Here is a 25,110-nt window from a genome sequence, read left to right as displayed (position 1 = left end):
TCGTTCCCGCGTCGATTTTGAAAAAAAATTTTTTTCCGGCGTAAGCACTTCGCGATTCACAAACACGTCGCACCGCCGTAATTTCGCAGAAAGCATGTCGGGAAAATTGCGAACGGAGCATGCGCAGAACGTCTGGCGCGGGAGCGTGCCTAATTTAAATGGTACACGCCCCATTTGAATTGGGCGGCCTTGCGCCGGATGTGTTTACGATACACCGCTGCAAGTTTACAGGTAAGTGCTTTGTGGATCAGGCACTTACACTGAAAACTTGCGGCGGTGTAACGTAAACGGGTTACGTTGCGCCGCCGCAATTGTACCAGAATCTGGCCCAGTGAGTGAGTATTTTCACTGTGTTCATTTAGAAAAGGAAGGCACTGGTAAATTACATATTTACTAACCCCTTCACCCACTCACCATCCTGAAACATCCCCCTCAGCAGCTGGGGGGAGAGGAGAGAAGAGAATTGAGCAGTACTGCGGGGGGGAGCCTGGCAGTAGGGGAAATCGGCACCGCACATAGTGGTAAGGGTGTGCCCTGGCACACCCCTTGCGCATGCCTATGACCCATGTACTAACAATCCAACGTTAGTACAGCAATCTCCCCTGCTGTGCTATTGTGTTCTGATAGGGGGGTCCACCCAGCCTCCCCTCCCCCCGAAAAAACACTCCGGCCAGTGCTCTCAGCTATTGGCCTAAGGTCCAATTACACTGGAACAGCATTGATACATTTCAGATGCATAGGTTTATAATGTTGAATGATCTGTATTTGAACTGACTTAAATCATGAAAACGCATCATGCAGGACTTTTTTTTAACATTGCAGTGCAATACAGGGGTGAAAATGGCCCTTTTTAGGAACACTGAATTTTCTCCTCCCCTAAAACACGTGACAAAATGTATGAAAAGGCATCCGTGTGAATGAGCAGAAACAAAAGGACTTTTAAATGTCATTAATATTATTTCTAGTGGCTTTTATTCCATCCTGGTCCGGTGCTAATAGTCTGCTTTAAATTATATATATTTTTAACTGTAGTCTATTTCTCTGTCTTGTGTGTATTTTGCAATGTATTTCGGTCCCCCCTTAGGAGAACAAAGAGGCTGTGCCTGCAGTAAAGGGAGGGGCGGAAGATCTATTCAAAGGCCAGCCATTGAAAGATAGCAGACTGGACCCCCCACAGCTGCCGGAGAACATAGCAGACATCGGTGAGATAGCTCTAATCAATTGTGTTTGTTTTTGTCAGATAAATGCTAAAGCTTGATCTTACAGGATTTAGAAAACCCATAGTTGAACATATACATACATTCTCTATAATAATACTGTGTTTATATAGCAATATGCTATTGTATCATTGATGCACTGTATATACGTATGTTACATTCTCTTTATCTTTTCTAGCTTGTTAGCTTGATCAGCCGCATTAGACATGACACAAGATTCAGCCCTAGACATGAAGGACGTGGAACTGAATGAGATTGACCCAGAGAAGCAACCTATGGCCGCAGAGGACGATGACCCTCCAGTTGAAGAAAGCAATGAAAAAAATGGCGTTGTTAAAATTAAACTGTCGGATGAAGATGATTACAACAACAAGGCTCGTAAATTTACTGGCTTGTCCAAAGAAGAGCTTCTGAAAGTGACCGACACCCCAGGGTGGGTGACAGTCCGTTGGGCTTTTCTGATCCTGTTCTGGCTAGGCTGGTTTGGAATGCTGGCCGGGGCCGTGGTTATCATCGTCCAGGCTCCTCGCTGTCGTCCTCTACCTGTGATGGAGTGGTGGAACAAGGGACCTCTTTATCAGCTAGGAGACCCTGACACCTTCCAAGATTCAAATGCCGATGGAGTTGGTGATATTGCTGGTGAGTAGAAAAAAAACATTTTAGTGATTTTTAACATTAAGGGATGATTAGGAATAATTAGTGTGAAGATTGGACATATGCAGGGGCGGACTGACAACTAATAGGGCCCCTGGGCAATAGGAGATTATGGGGCCCCCAGGCAATAGATTATGTGGCCACACAGTACACACACATACAGTATAGACACACAATATACACACACATACAGTATAGACACACAATATACACACACAATATACACACATACAGTATATATACACAGTATACACACACACACACAATATACACACACAGTACACACATACAGTATATATACACAGTATACACACACAGACACACAATATACACACACAGTACACACATACAGTATATATACACAGTATACACACACAGACACACAATATACACACACACAGTACACACATACAGTATATATACACAGTATACACACACAGACACACAATATACACACACGGTATACATACACACATAATATACATACACACACTGAAAAGGTACTGGAGAGGCAGGGCAGCTATAATCTTGGGATTTTAAAAAAAGGACAGATTTTTACATACCGTCCCTGGTTTTACTGAGGCTGGCAACCCTGGTGGGGCCCCCTAGTGGCATGGGGCCCTCGGGCAGTGCCCGAATGATCAGTCCGCCCCTGGACATATGTATTTCTTCGGGATATTAGACCTTTTCTAATGTAAGTGGATATTTGACCGCTTTAGTGCTTGTGCTGGATTATCACTGCACTAATAATATTCAGGTATCTGTCCAAAATATGTATTTAGCTCATATAAGTCTTAACCTTGTGCTACTAGTCTACTGTTGTATGAGAGACACAGAATCAAAGGATTGCATCAGAAGACCTTACATAGTAGAGGAAGTCTGTACTAGTCTGAGCTGATTTTAAAAATCTATTGCATCAGCTCCATTATCGTGTACTTATAATTCTTAGGAAATCACGTGAATTACCGTATATGCAAATCTCCATTGTGAAGTCTGACATTTACATGAAATATAAGGTTCAATCACGGCATATACTTTTATGTTGCTAATATGCTGGTCATGCTAGCCACAAAGGACAGATATTCAAATTGGCACACTATTAAATGTTTAAAATGGTAAAAAAAAAACATCTCACATAGTCCAGTTTATTGTAAAATGCTTAGTATTACTACGGCTCCATGGAAACTTTACCTGCTGCTCCTACTAAGTTAGGAGATGTGCAATAAGTGAAAAAAAAATAAAAAACAGACATACTTATCTAACTGCTGCAACATCGAGCCAATGCTGTAGCTGTCCCCCGCCAACTCAAAGGCCAAGAACTGAGTGATCGCATGACCGCAGATTGCTCGGTTTCTTGGTCTTCAGTGAGCAGAGAAAAGTCAGTCTCCACTATGCGCTCTGCCCCTCCAGTGCTCACCCTCCAGTGCTCTGCCCCGCCAGCAAAAGTGGCTGGCTTAGGCTCTCAGTAGAGTGCTGAGAGGCTGAACCAGCTGCCAGTTTGGAGTCTTGGTAAATCCCCAAATTTTTGTTAGAATTTTCTCAGAGTCTGGAGTGGCTCTGCATTGTCAGCCAACAATGGGTTTTAGAAAAAGTACTGTAAGTGCACTCCTGTGACCAATAAGAGGAGTACAACCAAAAAGGTTTGGCTCTATTTTAATAAATCATTAGAACCCTCATAGTGGTAGAGAAGTGACTGAATCTATTGGTCACACACTAGTCCAGTGTCTGCACTTCTTTAAGATGTGTGAAGGTTTCAGGTATCCCAGATATGCTAAAACTCCTAGCTGTACTGTGGTATATTTGTAGATGTGTGCTAGAGTTTGAGGTTTAGGAGTATACATGATCATAACTAGTCAAGCAAAGTTCTAATTCTTACATTTTTACTTTGTTTAGGTATACAAGAGCGCCTGGATTCCCTCGGCAACCTTAAGGTGAAAGGACTGGTGATTGGACCAATGCATACTACTTCTGCAGACAAACTTTCAGATACTAAACTTAAAGAAATTGATCAGAAATATGGCACAATGGAAGACTTTACAAAGTTGTTAGAGGCAGCTCGTAAGAAGAGTGAGTATGATTTGAATTATTATACACAACAGATATGCAGTGTCCTTCCATAGGAGTTAAGTGTTTCAAGAAGTATTGTATATTATAACTTTACATTGCGGAAGCAGTCATTTTAGAATAGCACCCCTAATTGTCCTAACATTTTTTTTTTCACAACAGGCTTATTAAGGAATTTAACTATCTGGATTTTATTTAGGTAAAGGGCAATTAGAAAATTCCAGTAATCCTCTTTCATATAACGCAAGAAGTATGTCATCTGCACACCAAAGATCCAAATGGGTCCAAAGCTTTTTTCAGAGATCACATCATGGTTACAATAGCAATGTTTCGAAGTCTCCCAGGACCCCTTCACAAGGAAAGTGCCTTGGACCCATTCTGGAGATCCTTGGTGTGCTGGTAACATACTTCTTGCCTTGAATGTCTTTGGTTTCCAGCTGGTAGGTCACTGCAGCAAGTCCAGCCTGACTGCAATTTGTTTTGTACTCCTTTGACCCGTTTTCAGCAGAGAGCGGTCTGAAGTCCGCTTTTCGCTAACAACATTGCCATCAGTCGAAGCAGCGCATCATCCTGACTTCCAAGTCGGGATCCGCCAGCTGCCTTGATTGATGGCAGTCTCAATCTCAGTGGCCATCTCAGACGCTGAGATGGCCACTGCCCGCCCCTTCACAGCTCAGCGCTCCAATGAGCGTGGAGAAGCAGAGAGGGGAGATGCTGACTAACACCAACTAAAATCCCTGGTAGCCATCAGGGTCCTCAGAACTAGTGTTACAACTGGGGGATTTCCCCTTTGTTCTTGTTCTGGTGACAGAGTAACTGTACTCACAAATTGTGATTTTTATTTCACTTTCTTTGATAATAGTCACCAGGGAAAACAGAGAGGGTGAATCTCCCTAACAGGGACACAGATGACAATAACAACCTGATCAATATTCCAAATACTCTTAACTCTATCTAAACCTAAAAAAGGGTTGACTTCAGTTATATTTTAAGATGATCTATAAATGACAGCCCAGCAGCTGATATAATCAACAGATCTTTCTTAGGCTGGGTTCACACTACGATTTTCCCGTCCGTCAGGCGCATACGATTTATATGAAAAAACGTATGCGGCTGAAACGGACGTAAACGTATGGAACCGCACATATGTGCGTTTTCCATTGACTTTAATGTTAAAAAAAAACGTATGCCTTTGCCATACGGTTTCAAAAACGGCCGCAAAACCGTGGTTGAACACGGTTTTGCGTACTGTTAAAAAACGTTTTGCCAGCAAATCGTACGCACCCGGATGCATCTGAGTGCATACGATTTGCAATGCATTGTCTATGTATGCGTTTTCCCGTACGGGCCCGTACGTTTTCAATACTGAAATCGTATGCGGCTGACGGACGGGAAAATCGTAGTGTGAACCCAGCCTTACTTTTTTTCTTTTTGTCAGGTATTCAGATTGTTTTGGATCTCACTCCAAACTACCGTGGCAGCAATGTTTGGTTTAATTACAGTGTGACGGCACCGGATAGCGAATTGCTGAGCCAAATTAAGGTGAGCTTCATTGCTTGTGGACTTTACTATTTCAAAATATATCACTACCGAACTCTGCCAATGGTGTAGCGTAAAAGAGCTGCAGGGGTGGTTGCCCTGACTGCTAAATTCTTAGGGGTGGGTGGGGGTATGAGGGTCTCCTTTTTCTTATCTGACTTCACTGATTATGGTGGCAAGTTGGACATGGTGATCAGACAAACAGCGATGATAGGGCACAGGGTGATGGAGGAGACTGTCAGAGCCATGTCCTTAAAATGAGGAAGTAGCAGAGGGGGAGGAGCCAGTGCTGTCACCTCCCTGATCCATGCATGCACCCATAGACACACACCTTGTGTCACCCTCCAGTTGCCTGCCAGCCTGTACTGTGTATCTGACACATACATACAATCCAATGAGAGCTGCAAACATCCATGGTATTTTAATGATAAAATTGATTCATAGAAAAATAGAGCCACTGCGTTTATGGGGCCAAACATCCTCCCCTTTTATCAGGGCTTAAGAATTCTGGCTGTGCTTACACCAACTCAGGTAAGCAGATACCAAATAAAACTGCACTGTGATTTGCTGTCTGGAATGTTTCAGGAGGGCAGGTTATTCCAGTGTTGGTGAATGCAGCAAGGATTTTACTTAACCTGCCCTCCTGAAACTGTCCAAGCAGTAGATCACAGATCACAGTGCAATTTTTTAGTATCTGCTCCATTCAAGCACAGTCAAAATTCTTAAAGGCTAAGGATTCTGGAAAAAATTCTAAATGCACATATTTTTGCAGAAAAAAAAACACAAATCAGGGTACTCACAATAAAGTGCTTAAAAATCTTCATAAAATGAGCAGCATGCTCACACACGTCACCTCTGGTGTCTCGACGCGTATTCGTCACGGTCAAGATGTCTGCTGCGGTAAAAGACGAGACTTGTAGATCATTAACAGATTTCTGTGAATGAATGGCCCAGCTGTGCTGGGGAGGAGATCCCCCACGTCCTGTCACATGGGAAGGGGTGGGGGGTCAGCAGGGCAAGCATTGGAACATGTTACATGCTAGACCCAAAATATGGTTGTACCATGTAACTTGTTCCAAGGGTGAACATAGCCTTTAAGCTCTGATGAATGTGGAGTGTATTTGGTCCCCAAAATGCGTTGGGTCTTTTCTGCTTTGAATCAACTTTATCATTAAATTATCTTGGACTCTTGGATGTTGGCGCTCTCATTTGATTGTATGTGTGTAGATTCTCAACTCTGGATCCTTTCACTCTTTCCCGAGAGTGGTTTCCATTTTGTGGAGTGCTATCAAACAGAAGCCAGTATGCCCAGTGACAATTGCAGTAACCATTAGAAAATCCGAATCCAGCGCCCTGTGGGGAATTTCTCAGTGTCACTGTACCAAATCCATATGTTTCTTCATTCATGTTTTTCTCAGTTCATAGGGACTAGCTACATCTTATACATTCCAGTGGAAGGAACTCAGAAAGGGCTAACAGTCCATGGGTTATGGGGTACAATACTTGCCTTGCCCCAGGCACTGGCGACTCAGGCTATGCCGCTGTATTGTGTCCCTTTTTTAAATGTTATTAAAACTTAGTCAGGCATTGCAGAAAGAGCTGTTTATTTAAAAAAACACCATGTTCTTTTTGTAGGAAGCCATGAACTTCTGGCTTGATTTTGGCGTTGGAGGAATTCATTTCAATGGGATCGAGAACATAGATAACGTATGTAAAAATTTGCATTCCACAGACAAAAAAAATTAAGTTTTCTTCTTCGTTTTTTCTTTGCTGACATTTAATCATTTCTCTGATTTTGCAGCCAGGTGACGTTCTTGAAGAACTGAGGAACATTACTACCAACCATAGCTCAGATGGGAAAGCAAGGTGAATAGTATACCCAATTCTTCCTCTGCTATTGGCAGCCTTTATCTGACCATAACTTGCTTATTTCAGCTGTATTTTGGTTATCTATATAGGTATTATTATAATGTTAAATTTTTATCTTGACAGGGTGCTGCTTGCCTCAGCTAATGACCCTCACAGTGACAATGTTCTAACAATTCTGAATGACACTGCTAATGGCATGTTAACTGCACGCTACCTGATCCACAAGGACAACTCAAGTGAAAGCTCTTTAGGAGAGCGTATCAAGCAGTACCAACAGGTTGCCAGTGAACAGGACCGGATTCTCTGGGCGGTAAGGGCAGCTTTAGTAGCAGGGTATTGGAGAGGCCATGCATGCAGTTATATACATTAAAGCAGAAAAAAGTGTTTATTTCATCAGAAACAAACTGGTGTCCTTGTATGCTGCAAAAAAATTGTAGCACACAAGAAATTAATAACCTTTTCATCCCATATTTCTTTCCATCTGGTGCTGTGTACTGTACTGTATAATCCTTTAGATCAAGGAGAGTATAAGCAATGCAGAACAATTTTCTGACACTCATGGAATAGCTTATTATGCTTTTCTTGTGTAGAGAAAATGCAGGACCTTAGTAAATAGTAATCAAAGATCTTGCCTTTCATATTGTAAAATGTACTGAAATGCCACCTGAAATATATCTGCATATTGGGTGGAAAATAAATATTTATCTGTTCAGATCAATTTGTACTAGGGTCGCCACTTTTTCTTCAAGCCAAACTCAAACACTTTAGCGGCGCACAGCAAAAACATATGTTTTGTTTTGCATACACTATAGCAGGATTCTCCAAACTGTGGCCCGAGGGCCAGATGTGGCCCTTTGCTAGCCTTTATCTGGCCCTTGGGGCACTATTCGTCCTACCGATACCAACAACGGAGCCCTATTTCTTCCATCAATACCAATGATGGGATACTATTCCTGCTACTAATTAGGGGCATTACTCCTCCTCCTATTGACCACCAACCCTGAGGCCATATTTGTTCTCATTGATGCCAGGCCCGGGACATTTTGCGCCCCTGCTGGGTATAATCCGGCCCTCCTTAAGTCTAAAGAACAATAAACTGGCCCTTTGTTTGAAAAGTTTGGAGACTCCTGCACTATAGGATTGTAATAGACCTGGGACACCTTTGGTGCTCCAAAGAGAATAGTAATGTGGCGTGCATAGTGCCCCCCTCACCCTCCTATGGGACCCTGTTCTTAGCCACATTCCTGTCTGATATTGTGTCTAGGTTTCAGGTGGACTGAAACCCGAACACATGATTTAAAACCCAAACTGTCCGAGTGAATCCCAGACAGGTGGCAACCCTCATTTGTACCCTTATATGTTGTGTACCCTCATATTATCCATGCAAGTCAATGGTTCATACAATAAAGGATTTGAAGAAGTCATATGTTAAATCCTTCCCCACAGGTCAGACCACGGTTGGGACACATGGCCTCTGCGGTGCACGAGAATCTGCTGCGTGTTTACCAGCTGCTGCTTTTCACTCTTCAGGGCACACCTCTTACTTTGTATGGGGATGAAATTGGACTCAAGGACTTGCCTGGACAAGTAGGTCATTTTTGTACAATCACTCGTTTTTTTCTGTGTATACGTTCTGTTTCTTACTAAAGTCAAGCAGCAGAAGGCAGACTAGGTCTTGCTCATTTTTATTAACTGTTATGAACTCTGCCATGAGAAAGATTAATTTGCAATGATGTGGGAATATATCCTAAGATGGTAATGTGTGTAGATTTAAAAGAGTACTCTGTCTCTGACATCTTCTCTCCCCTCAGCCTGCAGACAGTTCTCCATACATGCAGTGGGATGATAGCATAAACTATGGATTTTCTAAAGGATCACCGGAAAGGAACTCAAATGTCAATGAGAACATCACATTTAAGGTGAGACGTGAGATAAATTCAAGGTGGATAAAGTAGTTAAAATACTCATAGATATGAAATGTCAATTCACGATCTGAGCGTTGGTAGAGAAATAAACAATTTAGACAGGTTAGCTATCCTGCAGCAGTCCAATACATTAGAGGCAATACTTTTATCTGCCACGTTGAGGGGTGTTCAGCTAACATTGATACTGTATTATAGCTGGATTTGAAAAATCAGCATTCTAAAATGAAACCTCAAAGGTCCCCAAATACTGTATATTGAGATTCAATCATACAAAATTGCATGAAGTAAAGTGCAAAGAACAAGGATATGTATCCATATTCCCACCTGGACCCCTTTCTCTGGTGACAGACATGCATATGCCTAGCTACCATGGCCCCCAACAAGGCCTCTCCCCCCTGGTTCTGTACAGCTCACCTGATAGGCCCCACTCTCCCTCCAAGCATCCCCCCTTCCATCAAGCAATTTCAATTCAGCCCAAAAGCAGTGGGCTGAATTGAAAAAATCCCTCACTTCAAACACTCCTCCATACCCCAAATATCACCCCAAAAAATAGACAAGCATCTCTAGAAAAAATTCCCAACAGAAAACATATCTTTCTTTGTGGAAGCAAACAAAAAATGTGGCCACTTACTGGAGAGGTATGTATATATCTTCTTTTATATTTGATGCAGGCTGTTTTTTTTCATACTAGTGACATGTTTAGTTTAGGTGGACATATATTAGTACAAAATTATGCATATGGTGTCTCTAACCGTTTCAGAGACTTCATACACACTCAAATAGTTGCCCATTCCAGATAATTTTACCAGGAGTAAATGATAATCATCAAATGTCTATTAGTTCCTAATACATTAAACCAGTGTTTCTCAACTCCAGTCCTCAAGGTGCCCCAACAGGTCATGTTTTCAGGATTTCCCTCAGAAGAAACGGCTGTGGTAATTGCTAAGGCAGTGAAACGGATCAAATCACCTGTGCAAAATAATGGAAATCCTGAAAAAATAACCTGTTGGGGTGCCTTGGGGACTGGAGTTGAGAAACACTGCATTAAACAACCTGGATTATTCCATAAGAAAGTTTTAATGCTGAGAGTATTTGCCAACACTGCTATGAATTAAGTTTCAAGCAATATTTTATTCATGTCAGCAAATAGGCCAAATTACAATATGTTGGGGCGATTTATGTAGGATATTATATTATTATATATATATGTACACATACAGTACAATATTGACCAGGCCAGAATTCAGTTGGCAATGGTTGAGTTGTCCAAGCCAACTCCATTTTAACATATCAAAGGGACAGCTGATGACCCTTTGATATGTTAATCTTATGCAAGTCTACCTAGGTATGTGAGGAATGGCCTGTTAATCAAAGGGTACATCGTTTACATGCTTAAGGATGGTAAAGGCCCATAGAAGAGGTATTTGTTGATGGTAATTAGACTTGAGGGGGTAACAATAAGATCAAAAAGTATTTTGGGTTGACCTAGCAGAACCCCCCCCCCCCCCAGTGTACTAGTATTTCAGGGGGATGATTCAGGCTGGTGTCTTGCAGAGATAGTTTCCCTATCGATATGGTTCCCTGCTTGACTGCGCAGGCGAAGCCCACGGAAATCTCCGAACCTGAACAGCTGTTCTTCAGGTGTACACGGTGCATGTGCGGCTCGAGGCGGCATCCAGGCTCATTTCTTACCATCCCCGTGGATTGGAGGATGGTAAAAAAAGAGCCAGGAGGCCGAGTGAGTGCAGCGAGCTTTCCAAGCGAAGTGAAGACGTGAGGCCGACTGGCCACTCACAGCAAATTCCACGTCGCCCTGGACCTGTTGCTACAGCTGATCAGGTTCAGTGATTTCCATCGGCTCGGATTGCGCCTGCGCAGTCAAGGGGGGAACCATATCGATAGGAGGAACCATATCGGCAGATCAGTGGCAGTCAAGTCTTTTTATTCTCTATGAAGATGATGGCAACAGGTCTAGATATAGTCTAGGAAAAATGGGACTCTGAAGGCTTCTGTTCGTTGTCATATTTCATCTGTTGCAAGTACTGTATCTTATGGACTTTGTTCTGTCTGAAAATCAATCTGGAAGAATCGGGTTTCTGCTAGAAATGACTCACATTATAGTAATAACAACTGATTATCATCTACCCAACACTACTTCACTACATACATGAGCTGGTTTTCTGACATCACAAGTTCCTCACATTTTACAGAAGCACCACTTCTTCTTTTGAGTCACTAGAGAAAATGTTTTGTCTTGTACTTTTGGGACAAAGTGACACTGAGATTGGGTAGACAGTACAAATACAATACACTTTAATACAGTAGGAGTCAGAGGGCCCTGCTCCTTACAGCTTAAAATCTAAGAGGGAAGGTCAAGAGATACAAGAGGTAATAACTGTGGGAGATGTGCTGATGGAGAAAATAAATGTACAGTTGTTAGGTGGAGGCCACATAGGCTATTCTGAAGAGATGAGTTTTCGGGGATCGTCTGAAAATGGACAAAGTAGAAGAGTCGGACAGATTAGGGTAGAGAGTTCCAGAGGATGGGAGAGGCTCTGGAGATATCCTGAAGAAGAGCATGGGATAAGGTGGCAATGGAGTTAGAGAGCAGGAGGTGTGGGGAGGAGCGGAGAGAATGATTAGGTTGGTATTTTGAGACTAGGTTAGTGATGTAGCTGGGGGCCAGGTTGTGGATGGCTTTGTAAGTTATTGTTAGTATCTTGAATTTAATTTGTTGGTTGAGTGGCAGCCAATGGAGGGATTGGCAGCGGGGTATAGCAGACGCTGAGCGGTTTGTGAGGTGGATGAGCCTGGCAGCTGCGTTTATGATGGACTGAAGTGGGGATAGCCTATTTTGGGGTAAGCCAATGAGGAGGGAGTTGCAGTAGTCGAGGCGAGAGATGACCAGGGAGTGGATTAGAAGCTTTGTGGTGACATTGGTTAGGAAGGGGCATATCTCGGAGATGTTGCTGTGGTTGAGGCCGCAAATTTTGAATAGCAATAGGATGTAGGACCTTGGCGTGGGGGGACAAGTTGATAGTTGAGCCGTTGATATTGACAGAGAAATCAAGTGAAGTGGCACCTGGGAGAGGAAATATGAGCTTGGTTTTATATAGTTTAAGGAAGTGATGTGACATCCTGGCTGATATGTCTGCTAGTAAGTTGCTGATGCGTGAGGCGACAAATGGAGAGAGCTGGGGGGATGGAGAGATAGATTTGGATGTCATCAGCGTAGAGATGATATTGAAAGCCATGGGAGGCAATCAACTGACCCAGGGAGGTGGTGTAGATTGAGAAAAGGAGAGGTCCAAGAACAGAACCTTGGGGGACTCCAACAGAGAAAGGAAGAGGAGAGGAGGAAGTAGAGTTGTAAGTGACACCGAAGGATCGTAGGATAGGTAGGATGAGAACCAGCGAAGAGTACAGTCAAGGAGACCAAAGGAGTAGAGTTTTTTGAGGACGAGGCGGTGGTCCACTGTGTCAAAGGCAGCAGAGTGGTCCAGGAGAAGTAGTACAGAATAGTGTCCGTTGTTTTTTTTGCCGTTAGTAGATCATTTGTGATTTTAAGGAGAACAGTTTTCATGGAGAGTTGAGGGCGAAATCCGTATTGAAGAGGATCAAGAAGTTTGTTCATGGTCAGGTGGTCGCTCATTCAGTTGTAGACCAGTCTTTCAAGATGTTTGGAGGAGAAGGCGAGTAAGGAGATGGGGCGTGCGTTGTTAAGATTGGTGGGGTCCAGTGAGGGCTTTTTAAGTATGGGGGTGGCTGGTGCATGTTTTAGAGAGTGTGGGAAGATGCCACAAGAGAGGGAGAGGTTGAAAATGTGAGCTAGAGAGTGTAGGATCGAGACAGAGAGTGAGCATAGCATTTGTGACTGAGCAGGATCCAGGGGGCAGGTGGTTAGATGAGTGTTATGCCGCGTACACACGATAATTTTTCAGCATGAAAGAAAACGTTGTTTTTCAGCATGTCTAAAAAAGGACGTTTTCCCAACTTCATCATGAAAACGACGTTGCCTACACACCATCGTTTTTAAAAAATGATCTAGCAAAGTGTGGTGACGTACAACACGTACGACGGCACTTTAAAGGGGAAGTTCCATTCGCCTTTGGGCTGCTTTAGCTGATTCCGTGTTAGTAAAAGACGATTCGCGCTTTTTTGTCTGTTACAGCGTGATGAATGTGCTTACTCCATTATGAACGGTAGTTTTACCAGAACGAGCGCACTTGTCTCATAACTTGCTTCTGCGCATGCGCGGGTTTATTTCGTCGTTTTAGCCCACACACGATCATTTTTTACAACCCGAAAAACAACATAGTTTAAAACGACGTTAAAAAATGCAGCATGTTCGGGGGAAAAAAATTGTCGTTTTTCAGAACCTGAAAAACGATGTGCAGCCCCAACACACGGTCATTTTAAATGACGTTTTTTAAAAACTTATTTTTTTTCATGCTGAAAAATGATCGTGTGTACGCAGCATAAGATAAAAGTTTAACAACCTTGTTAAAGCGGTAGTTCACCCTGACCCACATGATGTTACCATCGAGACAGGCATTGTAGCGCGAGCTACAGTATGCCTGTCCCGATTTTTTTAACCCCGTACTCACCTCGTAGTCGTCCATCGTAGATTCCGGCTCCCGCGGGGAATGGGCGTGCCTATGGAGAGGGAGGATGATTGACGGCCGGCCCTGGCACGTCACTCTCCCCGAAGACAGCCGGAGTAGGTCTCGGCTCTTCACGGCGCGTGCGCACAGGCTATGCGCACGCGTCGTGAAGACCAAGCCTATTTCGGCTATTTCCGGAGAAGCGTGACGCGCCAGAGCCGGCCGTCAATCATCCTCCGTCTCCAGAGGCACGCCCATTCCCCGGTATCTTCGATGGACGACTACAAGGTGAGTATGGGGGGAAAAAATTCGGGACAGGCATACTGTAGCTCGCGCTACAGTGCCTGATTTAAAGGTAAAAGAAAAAAAATTTTTTTTTTTCCTGTCGATAGGGTGAACCCCCGCTTTAATGCTAGCAGGGTTGAATGAGGGAAGTAATGATTGTATCTGTGGACATGGGGTATTGAATAGGGGAGGTTTCTGCGCATTGGAGATCTCCTCATGAATTGTATCAATCTTATTTTTTAAGTGATTGGCGATCTGCTGAGCAGTGAGTGAATTTGAGGTTTGAGGCAGTGGAGGACAGAGTAGAGTGTTAAAGGTAGAGAAGAGGTTTTTTTTTTTAAAAGGGACACATTTATTCAAGAGCCACGATGCCTTTACAATTAAAAAATAAACCAAAAAAAAAGGAATCCTATAAATAAAACCCAGTCCTAGGAATGCGTGTCACTTCAACAATACATTAATATTAAGTCTTCATATTTCTTCCTGTGTTTTTCCTCACACATAAAGATTTGCTAACATTTCTTCATGTAGCAGCTATGCCCTGCCACAACTGTGCTTGGCTGAATTCAACTTGTGTAGTAACCTGTTGCTTGCCTAGCTGTCCTATCCTGCTAAACATTTCCTAAAGCTGTTTAAAATCTTCTTCCGCCACCACATCCACTGCCGCCGCTGGAATCACCTCCATAGCCAACGCCACTATAAGGTCCAGAATTCCTTGCACTGTAATTTCCACCTTTCATTGGCCCAAAGTTTGATGATGACTGGTTATTAAAGCTGCTAAAGTCACTGTAGTTGCCACTACTGCCGATACCACCACCACTGCTGCCACCAAAGTTTCCATTTCCACCACCAAATCCGCTGCCCCCGCCACTATAGCCATCGTATCCAACACCACTTCCACCATAACCAGCTTGGCCGCCGCCTCCATAACCTTGTCCACCTCCATATCCACGGTTGCCAGAGTAGGGTGGATTGCTTCCATACCCATCATTGCCAAATCCGTTGTTGTAGCCACCATCATTGCCACCTCCATATCCACCACGTCCACAAAAACCAGCACCCCTGCTTCCACCAAAGTTTCCTCCACGTTCACCATAGCTTTCACTGCCACCAAAACCACCACGTCCAAAGTTTCCTCCTCCACCACCACCACGTCCTCTTTGGCTGGAAGATGCTGTGGACATTTCTTGTCTGGACAAAGCTTTCCTTACTTCACAATTGTGGTCATTGATGGTATGGTATTTCTGAATGACAATTTTGACGACTGAATCGTGGTCTTCAAATGTAACAAAGGCAAAGCCCCCTTTCTTGCCATTAGCACAGTCTCTCATTATCTCAACAGCTTCTATCTTTCCATACTGTTCAAAATAGTCTCTTAAGTGAGATTCTTCTGTGTCCTCTTTTATTCCTCCAACAAAGATTTTCTTGACTGTTGGATGTGCTCCTGGTCTTTGAGAGTCCTCTCTGGAAACTGCTAGTTTAGGCTCCACCATGCGACCATCCACCCTATGCGGTCTTGCGTTCATATCAGCATCAACTTCCTGAGTGTTAGCATAAGTAACAAAGCCAGAGCCACGGGACCGTTTTGAGCCTGGATCTCTCATGATCACACAGTCGGTTAGGTCGCCCCATTGTTCAAAATGGTTTAGAAGGCTTTCATCTGTGGTCTTGAAGCTTTAACCGCCAATGAAAAATTTGCCGAGTTGTTCAGGTACCTCTGACTTGTGCATGATGGCAAATTACAGCTGTTCCTCCTCTCTAACGACAATGAGGACCACACAAGGCTCTCACTGCTACGATGGTAGAGAAGAGTTGACGTGGGCTGGATGAGAAGGTGTTAATGAGTGTGATAAATAAGGTCTGTTTGGCAGTGTCGAGGCAGGAATAGTATTTTAGGAGGGCAGATTTATATTGTTTGAAGTCCTTCTGGAACTTAGTCTTATGCTACAGATGCTCAAGAGAGTGGCCATGTTTTCTGAGACTTCTGGTCGTCTGCCAGGGTTGTAGCAGTCGGGGCCTGATTCTGCGTGTAGTGAGGGGGGCAAGCTTGCCCAGGGAGAAAGACAGTGATCTGTTGTAGATGAAAGTGGCTAGGTTTGGGCAGGAAAGGGGTGAGATTTTGTCATAGAGGTGATCAGTAGCAGAGTAGAGAAGAGAAGGGTTAAGGTGGCGAAGGTTTCTACGGGTAACTGTTAGGCGGTTGGAGGGAGAGGAGGTGGAATACAGGGAGAGAGCAAAACTATTAAGCTTGTGATCAGAGAGTGAGAGGGGAGAGTATTTTTTTGTTGTTTTTTTCAGAATCATGCTTGCCTAGGTGGATGCAGCATCGGTCTTATGCTGCATCTGTTCCCTGTTAGCTCTAAGACTGAGAACTGAGAGATCAAACACTGCTGATTGCTCAGTTCTCAGAGCTCCCTGAGTAGAGAGCTGGTGACTGTCACCGCTCTCTGCTTTGCGCTCACTGGATCGCGGGGCTGTTGAGGGGGCTGAAGAGGCCAGTTCAGGCTCTCAGCGGCTCGCTGAGAGTCTGAGCAGGGTGCCGGTCCAGGCATGTGGGCAGATCCCAACCATATGGCTCTGAAGCACACTGTCTGCTGAAAACAGGACACAGGAGTGCAGAACAAACTGCACTCCTGTGATCTACAGGAGTACAGACAAATGAGCTTTGGCTGTACTTGTCCTTTAAGTCCTCTAACCAGGCAGTTCATTATCATTGCTGTCTTAAATATTCTAGCCAAGACCTTTCTTCCTTCTGACTCAGCGTATATCATTGTTCCCCGGATAATCTAGTGTCAGCAAGTTCTTGGATCCTTGTAGTACTTCTAAGCAACTAAAGTTCTGCAAAATGGAAAAACATTTCGCAACTAAAACCTCTAAACTCTTTGTTAACATTTGTGAAGCAAAATCTTCTGAAGCTGTGTTAACTTCTGACCTGTAAAATGTCCTTTTATTATATATATATATATATATATATATATATATATATATATATATATATATATATATATATATATATTATTTTATTTTTTTTATTTATAGAACAGTGTAGACTAAAAGAAAAGCTGCCTTAAGTTGTTTTTGAAAATATACAAGCTTACACAGGTAGGCCACATGCCCACGAATGTTTTCAAAGCCACTTTTATGAGCGTTTTTTTGCAGATTAAAAATGCCTCACCATGTTGTCATGCCCAGCATGAAGTTTTTGAGCTGTAAATGGCATAACCGTTTTAAGCTGAAAAAAAAACAGGACCAGTGAGTTCTGAAGCTCCAGCATTAGAGCCTTAAAGACGTCAGACGCCGGCAAAATGTGTTAAATGTGATTTAACGAGGCTTAACGTTGTGTTAAGCCTCATTCTGCATTTCTTTTTCTATTTAAAATCAATGGTTCCCTATGGACTCGTGTGCTGAGAATCTTGAAGGGGAACCCCGCGAAAATGTAAATTATTTTTGCCTGAGGTTCCCCCCCAGGACAATACCAGGCCCTTTGGTCTGGTATGGATCTTAAGGGGAACCCCCCACAGTGAAAAAAATGGTGTGGAGGTTTCCCCAGGATCCATAAAAGACCCTTATCCTAGCATGCAGCCCAGCAGGTCAGGAAAGGGGGGGCGAGCGCCCCCCCCTCCTAGACCATACCAAGCCACATGCCCTCAGCATGGGGGTGGTGGTGCTTTGGGGCAGGGGGGCACTGCGTCCCCCACCCAAAGCACCTTGTCCCCATGTTGATGAGGACAAGGGCCTCTTCCCGACAACCAACGGCCAGGGTTGTCGGGAAGAGGCCCTTGTCCTCATCAACATGGGATCTGCGGGCAAGGGGCTTATCGGAATCTGGAAGCCCCCTTTGATAAAGGTGGCCCCCTTTTATTAAAGGGGGCCACCAGATCCCGGCCCCCCACCCTATGTGAATGTGTATGAGGTACATCGTACCCCTACCCATTCACCCAGGGAAATAAAAAACACACTACAAAGGTTTTTAAAGTAATTTATTAGGCAGCCTAGGGGTCTCTTCCGACTTCGGGGGTCTCTTTCGACTTCTCCGCTCTCTCCGGCCTCTTTTCCTGCTTGTGAACACAGCGGGACCACTGACGACGCGCAGTGCAACTCGCGCATGCGCAGTAGGGAACCGGGAAGTGAAGCCGCAATGCTTCACTTCCTGATTCCCTTACCAAGTTTGGCGGCGGCAGCTGCCAAACCTCGAGCGGCAGATCGGCTTTGGCTGCCAACATCGTTGGTGCCCTGAACAGGTAAGTGTCCATATATTAAAAGTCAGCAGCTGCTGTATTTGTAGCTACTGGCTTTTAATATTTTTTTTGTGGGAACTCTGCTTTAAACTATACCAGGCCTATTCTGGTACTCCTCTCCTAAATGTAAAAATCATATTTTTTTTGCTAGAAAATTACTCAGAACCCCCATTATATATGTTTTTTTTAGCAGACACCCTAGGGAATAAAATGGCAGCTATTGCAACTTTTTATTTAGCACTGTATTTGCGCAACAATTTTTTCTGGGGGGGGGACAGTTTAATGAATTAAAAAAAAAAAACAGTAAAGTTATAATGTGAAAGATGATGTTACGCCAAGTAAATAGATACCCATCATGTTACGCTTTAAAACTGCGCACACTCATGGAATGTCACCAAACTTAGGTACTTAAAAATCTCCATAGCCGACGCTTTACATTTTTTTACAGGTTACAGGAGCAGTGATTTTAATAATGCTAAAAGTGAAACAATAAAAATGAAATATTCCTTTAAATATCGTGCCTAGGGGGTCTCCCTAGTCTGCCTATAACGTAGCACATCTTTACCATGTTCATAACAGTACCACAGCAAAATTAAATTTCTAAAGGAAAAAATGTCATTTAAAATTGCTCTCGGCTGTAATGTATTGTCAGATCCTACCAATATAGATAAGAATCATTGAAGAAAAAATACCTCGCCAAAATTGAAACCCTTCAGGTCTGGTATGGATATTAAGAAGAATCCTGCGCCAAAATAAAAAAAAATTGCATGGGGTCCCCCCTAAAATCCATACCAGGCCCTTATCCAAGCAAGCAACCTGGCAGGCCGCAGAAAAAGGGGGGGACAGGAGACCCCCCAAAACACCTTGTCCCCATGTTGATGGGGACAAGGGCCTCTTCCCCACAACCCTTGACCGGTGGTTGTGGGGGTCTGTGGGCAGGGGGCTTATCGGAATCTGGAGGCCCCCTTTAACAATGGATTTTAGGGGGGACCCCATGCCATTTTTTTTTATTTTGGCGCAGGATTCCTCTTAATATCCATACCAGACCTGAACAGTTTCAATTTTGGCTGGGTTTTTTTTTCTTCAATGATTCTTATCTAGATCCAGATCCCCCCCCATGTGAATGGGTATCGGGTACATTGTACCCCTACTCATTCACCAACAAAATTGTCCCGCAATGTAAATCCATCTTCAATCACAGCGCAGACAGAAAAAAAAAGGAAAAACTTTGCCTCGATGGGAGGCGTCCCCGCGACTGCAGCCTTTTCACGATGACAGCTGTCACCGGGTGACCCTGCCCCCTTCTGATGTCACGTGATGTCTATATAACAGCTGTCATTGTGAAAAGGCTGCAGTCGGTTTTTCCGTTTTTATTTTCTTGGGACAGTCAGCGCTGTGATTAAAGATGGATTTACACCGCGGGACACTTTGAAAAAAAAAAAAATTAAATAAAGGAAATGTTCAAAACTGTCTCCTGTCATTTTTACTTTTTTGACAAATGAGTACCTGATACCCATTCACATAAGGGGGCTTCCAGATTCCAATAAGCCCCCCGCCCCCAGACCCACACAACCACCAGGCAGGGGTTATGGGGATGAGGCCCTTGTCCCCATCAACATGGGGACGAGGTGTTTTGGGGGGACCCCAATGCACCCTCCCCTTGTTGAGAGCATGTGGCCTGGTACAGTTTGGGGGGGGGGGCGCTCTCTCCCCCACACCATTTTTTTTACATTTTGGCATGGAGTTCCCCTTAATATACATACCAGACTTGAAGGGCCTGGTAAGGGATGGGGGGGGGGGGGGTTCTAATGCCATTTTTTTCATTGATTTTTATCTATTTTAAAGGAAAAGTTTTACTTTAGAAATGTCATTTTGCAGCACTCATTCATTACACTATGTATGGTCGGTATGTAAACAGCCTTACATAGTATGGGGCGTGAACTTAGCCCCCTGAACCATGATTGGCCAAAGGCACCCTGCCTTTGGCCAATTATGTCTCTCACAGCAGAGCGCACTGTGATTGGCCAAAGCATGCAGGTCAGGTGCATGCTTTGGCCAATCATCAGCTGTCAATGCTATGGGGTGTTCCATGGGCGCTTGAATTTCCTGCAAATGCCCCATAATGTTCTAAACTCGCGAACTGACAAACACCCGATGTTTCGACTCGAACATCGGGCTCATCCCCAAATGTCATTTATTGCTTGTGCGATTGGATCACTGATTTTCTCAGACTCTTGCACTAAGGGCCCTTTCACACAGGCAGACCGATGAGGTCCACCTGTTAGTTTCCTCTATGCAGTGTCGAGTGTCAGTGAACATGTGTCGGTTGACACCCACCAAAATCCAATCCTATCATGTCCACTAAAAACAGACGGATGTGGATAATTACTAATTTGTCTGACATACCGGATCAGATGGTAGTCAGGTGTAAACAGACAGGCGGTCCGATAACATCCCATAAATGAGAGCGGGGCTGTCTGTGTCCGCTCTGCATAAGTGGAGCAGACATGGACCAGCCACCCGCCCATTCAGCAGGGATCAGCGGGGATCAGTTTCCTCACTGAGCAGGCGGACTCCAACTGAACCCACCCAGTGTGTAAGGGACCTAAGATACAAGAAACATTTTAGGCATCCTCTGAAATAGGGATTTCATTTTTGGTAAGATACTATAGCGCACCAGGTGGTTAAAATGAATACAGACCCTCAAATTCGGAACTCCGTCCAAAAGAGGACATTGTGAAACAAACAGCTATATTTTTTTCACAAAAGTGGAGTTACACTTTTAGTACCTATACCATAACATGGGATGTTGCTGACATTTTGAGCTAATTTCAGCTCATTTGGATTACAGAGAGGATTATGGGAGGCTGCCTGCAATGGACGTCAAACTGGAGTTACATGACAGGAAAATGCTGTTTTTCCATAATCTTTTGCCCCCTGTACTCCTAGCTAAACCTGATATAATCCTGAAATGCTTGCTTACTTTTGGTTATCTTGAAAATAAAATCTGACCTATTCACTTTGTTTCTAGGCACAAGAAGACAACAAGCATTCAATCCTCAGTGCGTACAAACATTTGAGTGAGCTGCGTGGAAAAGAGCGATCGCTTTTGCATGGAGATTTCACACTACTTCATCAATGTGACAAATCTATAGCATACGGGCGAAGTTGGGACCAAAATGAAAGATTTGTGTCGATAGTAAACTTTGACCCAGATGAGGAGATAAGCGTGACAATAAAGCACAAAAGCCTGCCAGAGCAATGTACGGTGGTGCTGAGCTCAAACTCACAGAGGAAGGAGGGTAGCAGTATCCCACTAAAGAATCTGAAGCTAGTGCCAGGAGAGGCTCTACTGCTCAAATACCCCTACAGCGGGTAAATAATCCTCCTGTAAAAAGAGGAACTTTCACATTCCATATTCTGACCCTTTTTTTCCCCACATTAAGAGGCTCTTTGTATAAGGATATGGCTACATATGCGATCAATATACCGTATATAACCTGGAGTGGCAGACCTTCTCCATGGTAGCAGATACAAGTCACTTTATGATCATTTATGATTAATAGCATATATCTGCTAATGGATAGGTGGTCTTATAGAGTTTTATAGACATAAATATCATGTGTAGCCATGTCCTTAGCCGTTGCCACATCCCTTTCACTTCTCCCTCCCTTTAATTCGCCAAAAGGGTAACATTTGCTACAGCAGTATAGGTTTTCAGGTAGGTCTTTATACAGCAAGAGGTTCTTTAAACGCGTTAATAGCAATAAATGGAGTGTGTTTTCATAATTTTTTTCTAACATTATGAATAGTTAGTGTGCACATTGCTGTGCTTGTGTGATTTTATTTTCATACAAATATAAATGTTTGCTGCACAGTGTTTGATAAAGATGTTCCTCTGCTGATTTCTGTGTGTTAGGAGAGGGACTAGGTAAAAGGGAGAAAAGTATTAAAAGGTCAGAATAATATTCCATGAATAAAAATAGCATTTCTGTGATTGGATATCTCTGTGTGGTTAATATGCATACTTTATTCATTGAAAACACAATTTTTGACCACTGATAACCTTTTTATAGTATGGCTTATGTCCAATGCTGTATCTTTGCCTAGGCCAACAAGGCCCAGGCCTAGGGCAGCACTTTGCAGGGGGACAGCATGAAAAGAGTCCCCGCCGGCTTGGGCTACACTTTGAGTGCAGCACCAGTCTTATGAGGTGGACTCAAGACAAATCGGTCTGGCACCCCTATAAAGCGGCCGCACTGCTGCCCGTATGATAGGAATGGCGCGGACACAAGGGACGCTGACATAATCACCTATACCTGGCAGGTAGGTAGTAGGACTCTCCTGCAATCCTTTGCTTGTGTCAGTTGGACATATTAGGAATCTTAATTTTATTTCTGTCGATTGCTGATGAGAAAAATAAACAGATGGATTTATTTGTTCTTGCCCCCAATCCTTCCTTTGCTCACTGCCTGGACCACATACCTTCATCACTGTGCTATATGTTTTCTGCTGCACCACTGGCATGGTTTTTTCCTCTTAGTCCTCCATAAATTTAGCAGAAATTTGTGCTTAAAGTAGAACTATAGGCAACACTTTGTTTTTACATTTTGTCTAGAGTAAGGGAGGGTTATACCCCCTGTTGAAATGTTTCCATCTATTCATTTCTCTTCATTTCCTGCCCCATAGCCAAACAGGAAGTGAGAGGAAACCTCTACAGATAAGGGAATCCCCCCCCCCCCAAGGCCCCCAGCCTTCAGGGCAGGTCTTAAACAGGAAGGGGTGTGACCTTAACAGGAAGGGGTGAATCATATTTAAATTAGGGGTTGCACGAGTTTAGCCAGGCCTAGGGCAGCACAAAACCTAAATACACCACTGCTTATGCCACCATACTACCCACTAACCACAGAAGGAGGCGGGTAAAGAGACCTTTTGGATCTGCAGGAATCACTGCAATGTACAATTTCACATTAACCAAATCATATGAATAAGAACTTTGACCAAGCATTGGCGTGTGGAAGGGATGTGCACACCCTAATCCTGGCGTTGGCAATCTGTCAATCGCAATCCACCTGTCAATTGTAGGCAGATGACAGGTAAACCAAAAACCTTCCTTGCCAACCCCAGAACCTGGACAGGAGGGGCGGCGGGGGTGGTATTCAGTAGAACCGATCTGTATTTTCTTTCTGCAGCAGCTGAAAGTATACTTATCCTTCTCTCCCTCTCGCCAACATTCAGCTGTCACAATAGGAAAATACAGGGGATCAGTACCAATATGTGTTACTACTCCTATCCCTTATTCCTTCTCTTTCTGCTGCCCAGGTCCCCCTGTGTGTTCCCTTGCACCCCCCCCCCCCATTATTTCAGGATAGAGAGAGGGGAAGAGGATGGTAAATACGTCATGCATGCATATGTGTTGGAACTATCAGATGCACACCCTAATGCAATAGGCTGCGCACACCAATGCCACCAAGCATTTTAAGATGCTAGGTATCTGCTCCAGCTATGACCAATGTAATTATGCAAATCTTTTACATTAGGGATGGTGTGGATGGTGACAATCACTGTAGTAGTCAGCATTAAACAGCACAAAACTCCCAAGTTTTCCAGGTCATGCAGATATGGAACATATATTGATACAGTCTGGACCAATGTAACTATGTAAAAATGACCATACGTGGAATTCAGCTTTGAGAATCAATGTGCAATTATAAAAAAAATGTAGCTCTAAAATGTATATAACTGCTCCTGTTTAACCTCCAGACAGTAATATGGGTAATAAACAGGCATTGTCACAGGAGGTGCTCTGCTGTCTCCAGGAATTAGATGCTAAAGCAACTTGGTTTTCACTGGGTTTTTTTTTTTAAAGTCAGCAGCAACAAACACTGTAGCTGCTGACTTTAAATAAGCATACTTACCTGTCCAGGGTGCCCACTATGTCGGCCCCCCGAGCCCAATCCTTCCATCCGATCGGGTGCCGGCGCCGCCATTCGAACAAAGGGAAACAGGCAGTGGAGTCTTGCGGCTTCACTGCCCGTTTCCTACTGTGCATGCGCGAGTAGCGCTTTGTAAATGGCCAGCTGTCTTTTGGGAAACACACAGGTCCCAGGAGACAGCTCGCCCCATTCCCCAGAAGACAATGCGAGGACGACGAGAAAGAAGCTAGCCACGGTATACGAAGTGGCAGATCAGGAAGACTGCCAAGCAACAGCCATTTCTGGTAAGTATTAAAAAAAAATCTATTTGTTTTTTCAAATTTTTAGGAGCCTTTTTATGTAATTTTTTTTTAGGGTGGACCTCCGCTTTAATTTGTGCTACTGAGTCCTTGGTAGACAGCCACATTTTAGATCCTAAAGCTGAACTCTGATCACATTTTCATTTACATAAATTTCTTCAATAGTCACAAAAGATATAATCCACTTTGTGTGCACCAAATGCTTTTGCGAACCAAGACTTTACCCTGTAAAAGTAGCAGTATCCATATGCTATACATAGCCTGTGCAGAGAGCAGGGTTGCCAACCGTCAGTAAATTTACAAACAGTTTGTAAAACCGTAATTTTTGCATCTATCCATAAATGTCCATTACGGACATACAGGGGTAGATTCAGATAGATCAGCGGATCTTTAGATCCGCGTAATCTATCTTATTTACGATCCGCCAGCGCACGTTTTTGAGGCAAGTGCTGTATTCAGAAAGCACTTGCCTCTAAAGTT

At 43.7% G+C, this 25,110-nt stretch overlaps 1 protein-coding gene and 1 pseudogene across 1 annotated transcript; one reads left to right on the top strand and one right to left on the bottom strand.

Annotated features, from left to right (window-relative positions):
* The first annotated feature begins 1,108 nt into the window (after positions 1-1,108).
* On the top strand, positions 1,109-22,392 carry LOC120917569 (4F2 cell-surface antigen heavy chain-like). The gene is made up of 10 exons (XM_040328971.1): positions 1,109-1,202; positions 1,396-1,856; positions 3,765-3,938; positions 5,374-5,477; positions 7,110-7,181; positions 7,276-7,340; positions 7,467-7,653; positions 8,790-8,930; positions 9,155-9,262; positions 21,427-22,392. The coding sequence occupies exons 2-10, from the start codon at positions 1,424-1,426 to the stop codon at positions 21,772-21,774; spliced, it is 1,632 nt and encodes a 543-aa protein (XP_040184905.1). The 5' UTR covers positions 1,109-1,202; positions 1,396-1,423; the 3' UTR covers positions 21,775-22,392.
* Positions 14,624-15,887, bottom strand: LOC120917570 (annotated as a pseudogene).
* Positions 22,393-25,110: the final 2,718 nt, after the last annotated feature.

The sequence above is a fragment of the Rana temporaria genome, chromosome 11 (assembly GCF_905171775.1).
Source record: "Rana temporaria chromosome 11, aRanTem1.1, whole genome shotgun sequence".
NCBI classification, from domain to species: Eukaryota; Metazoa; Chordata; class Amphibia; order Anura; family Ranidae; genus Rana; species Rana temporaria.
Note: the sequence above shows the minus strand (reverse complement) of the source record. Positions and strands in the feature narration are given on the sequence as shown.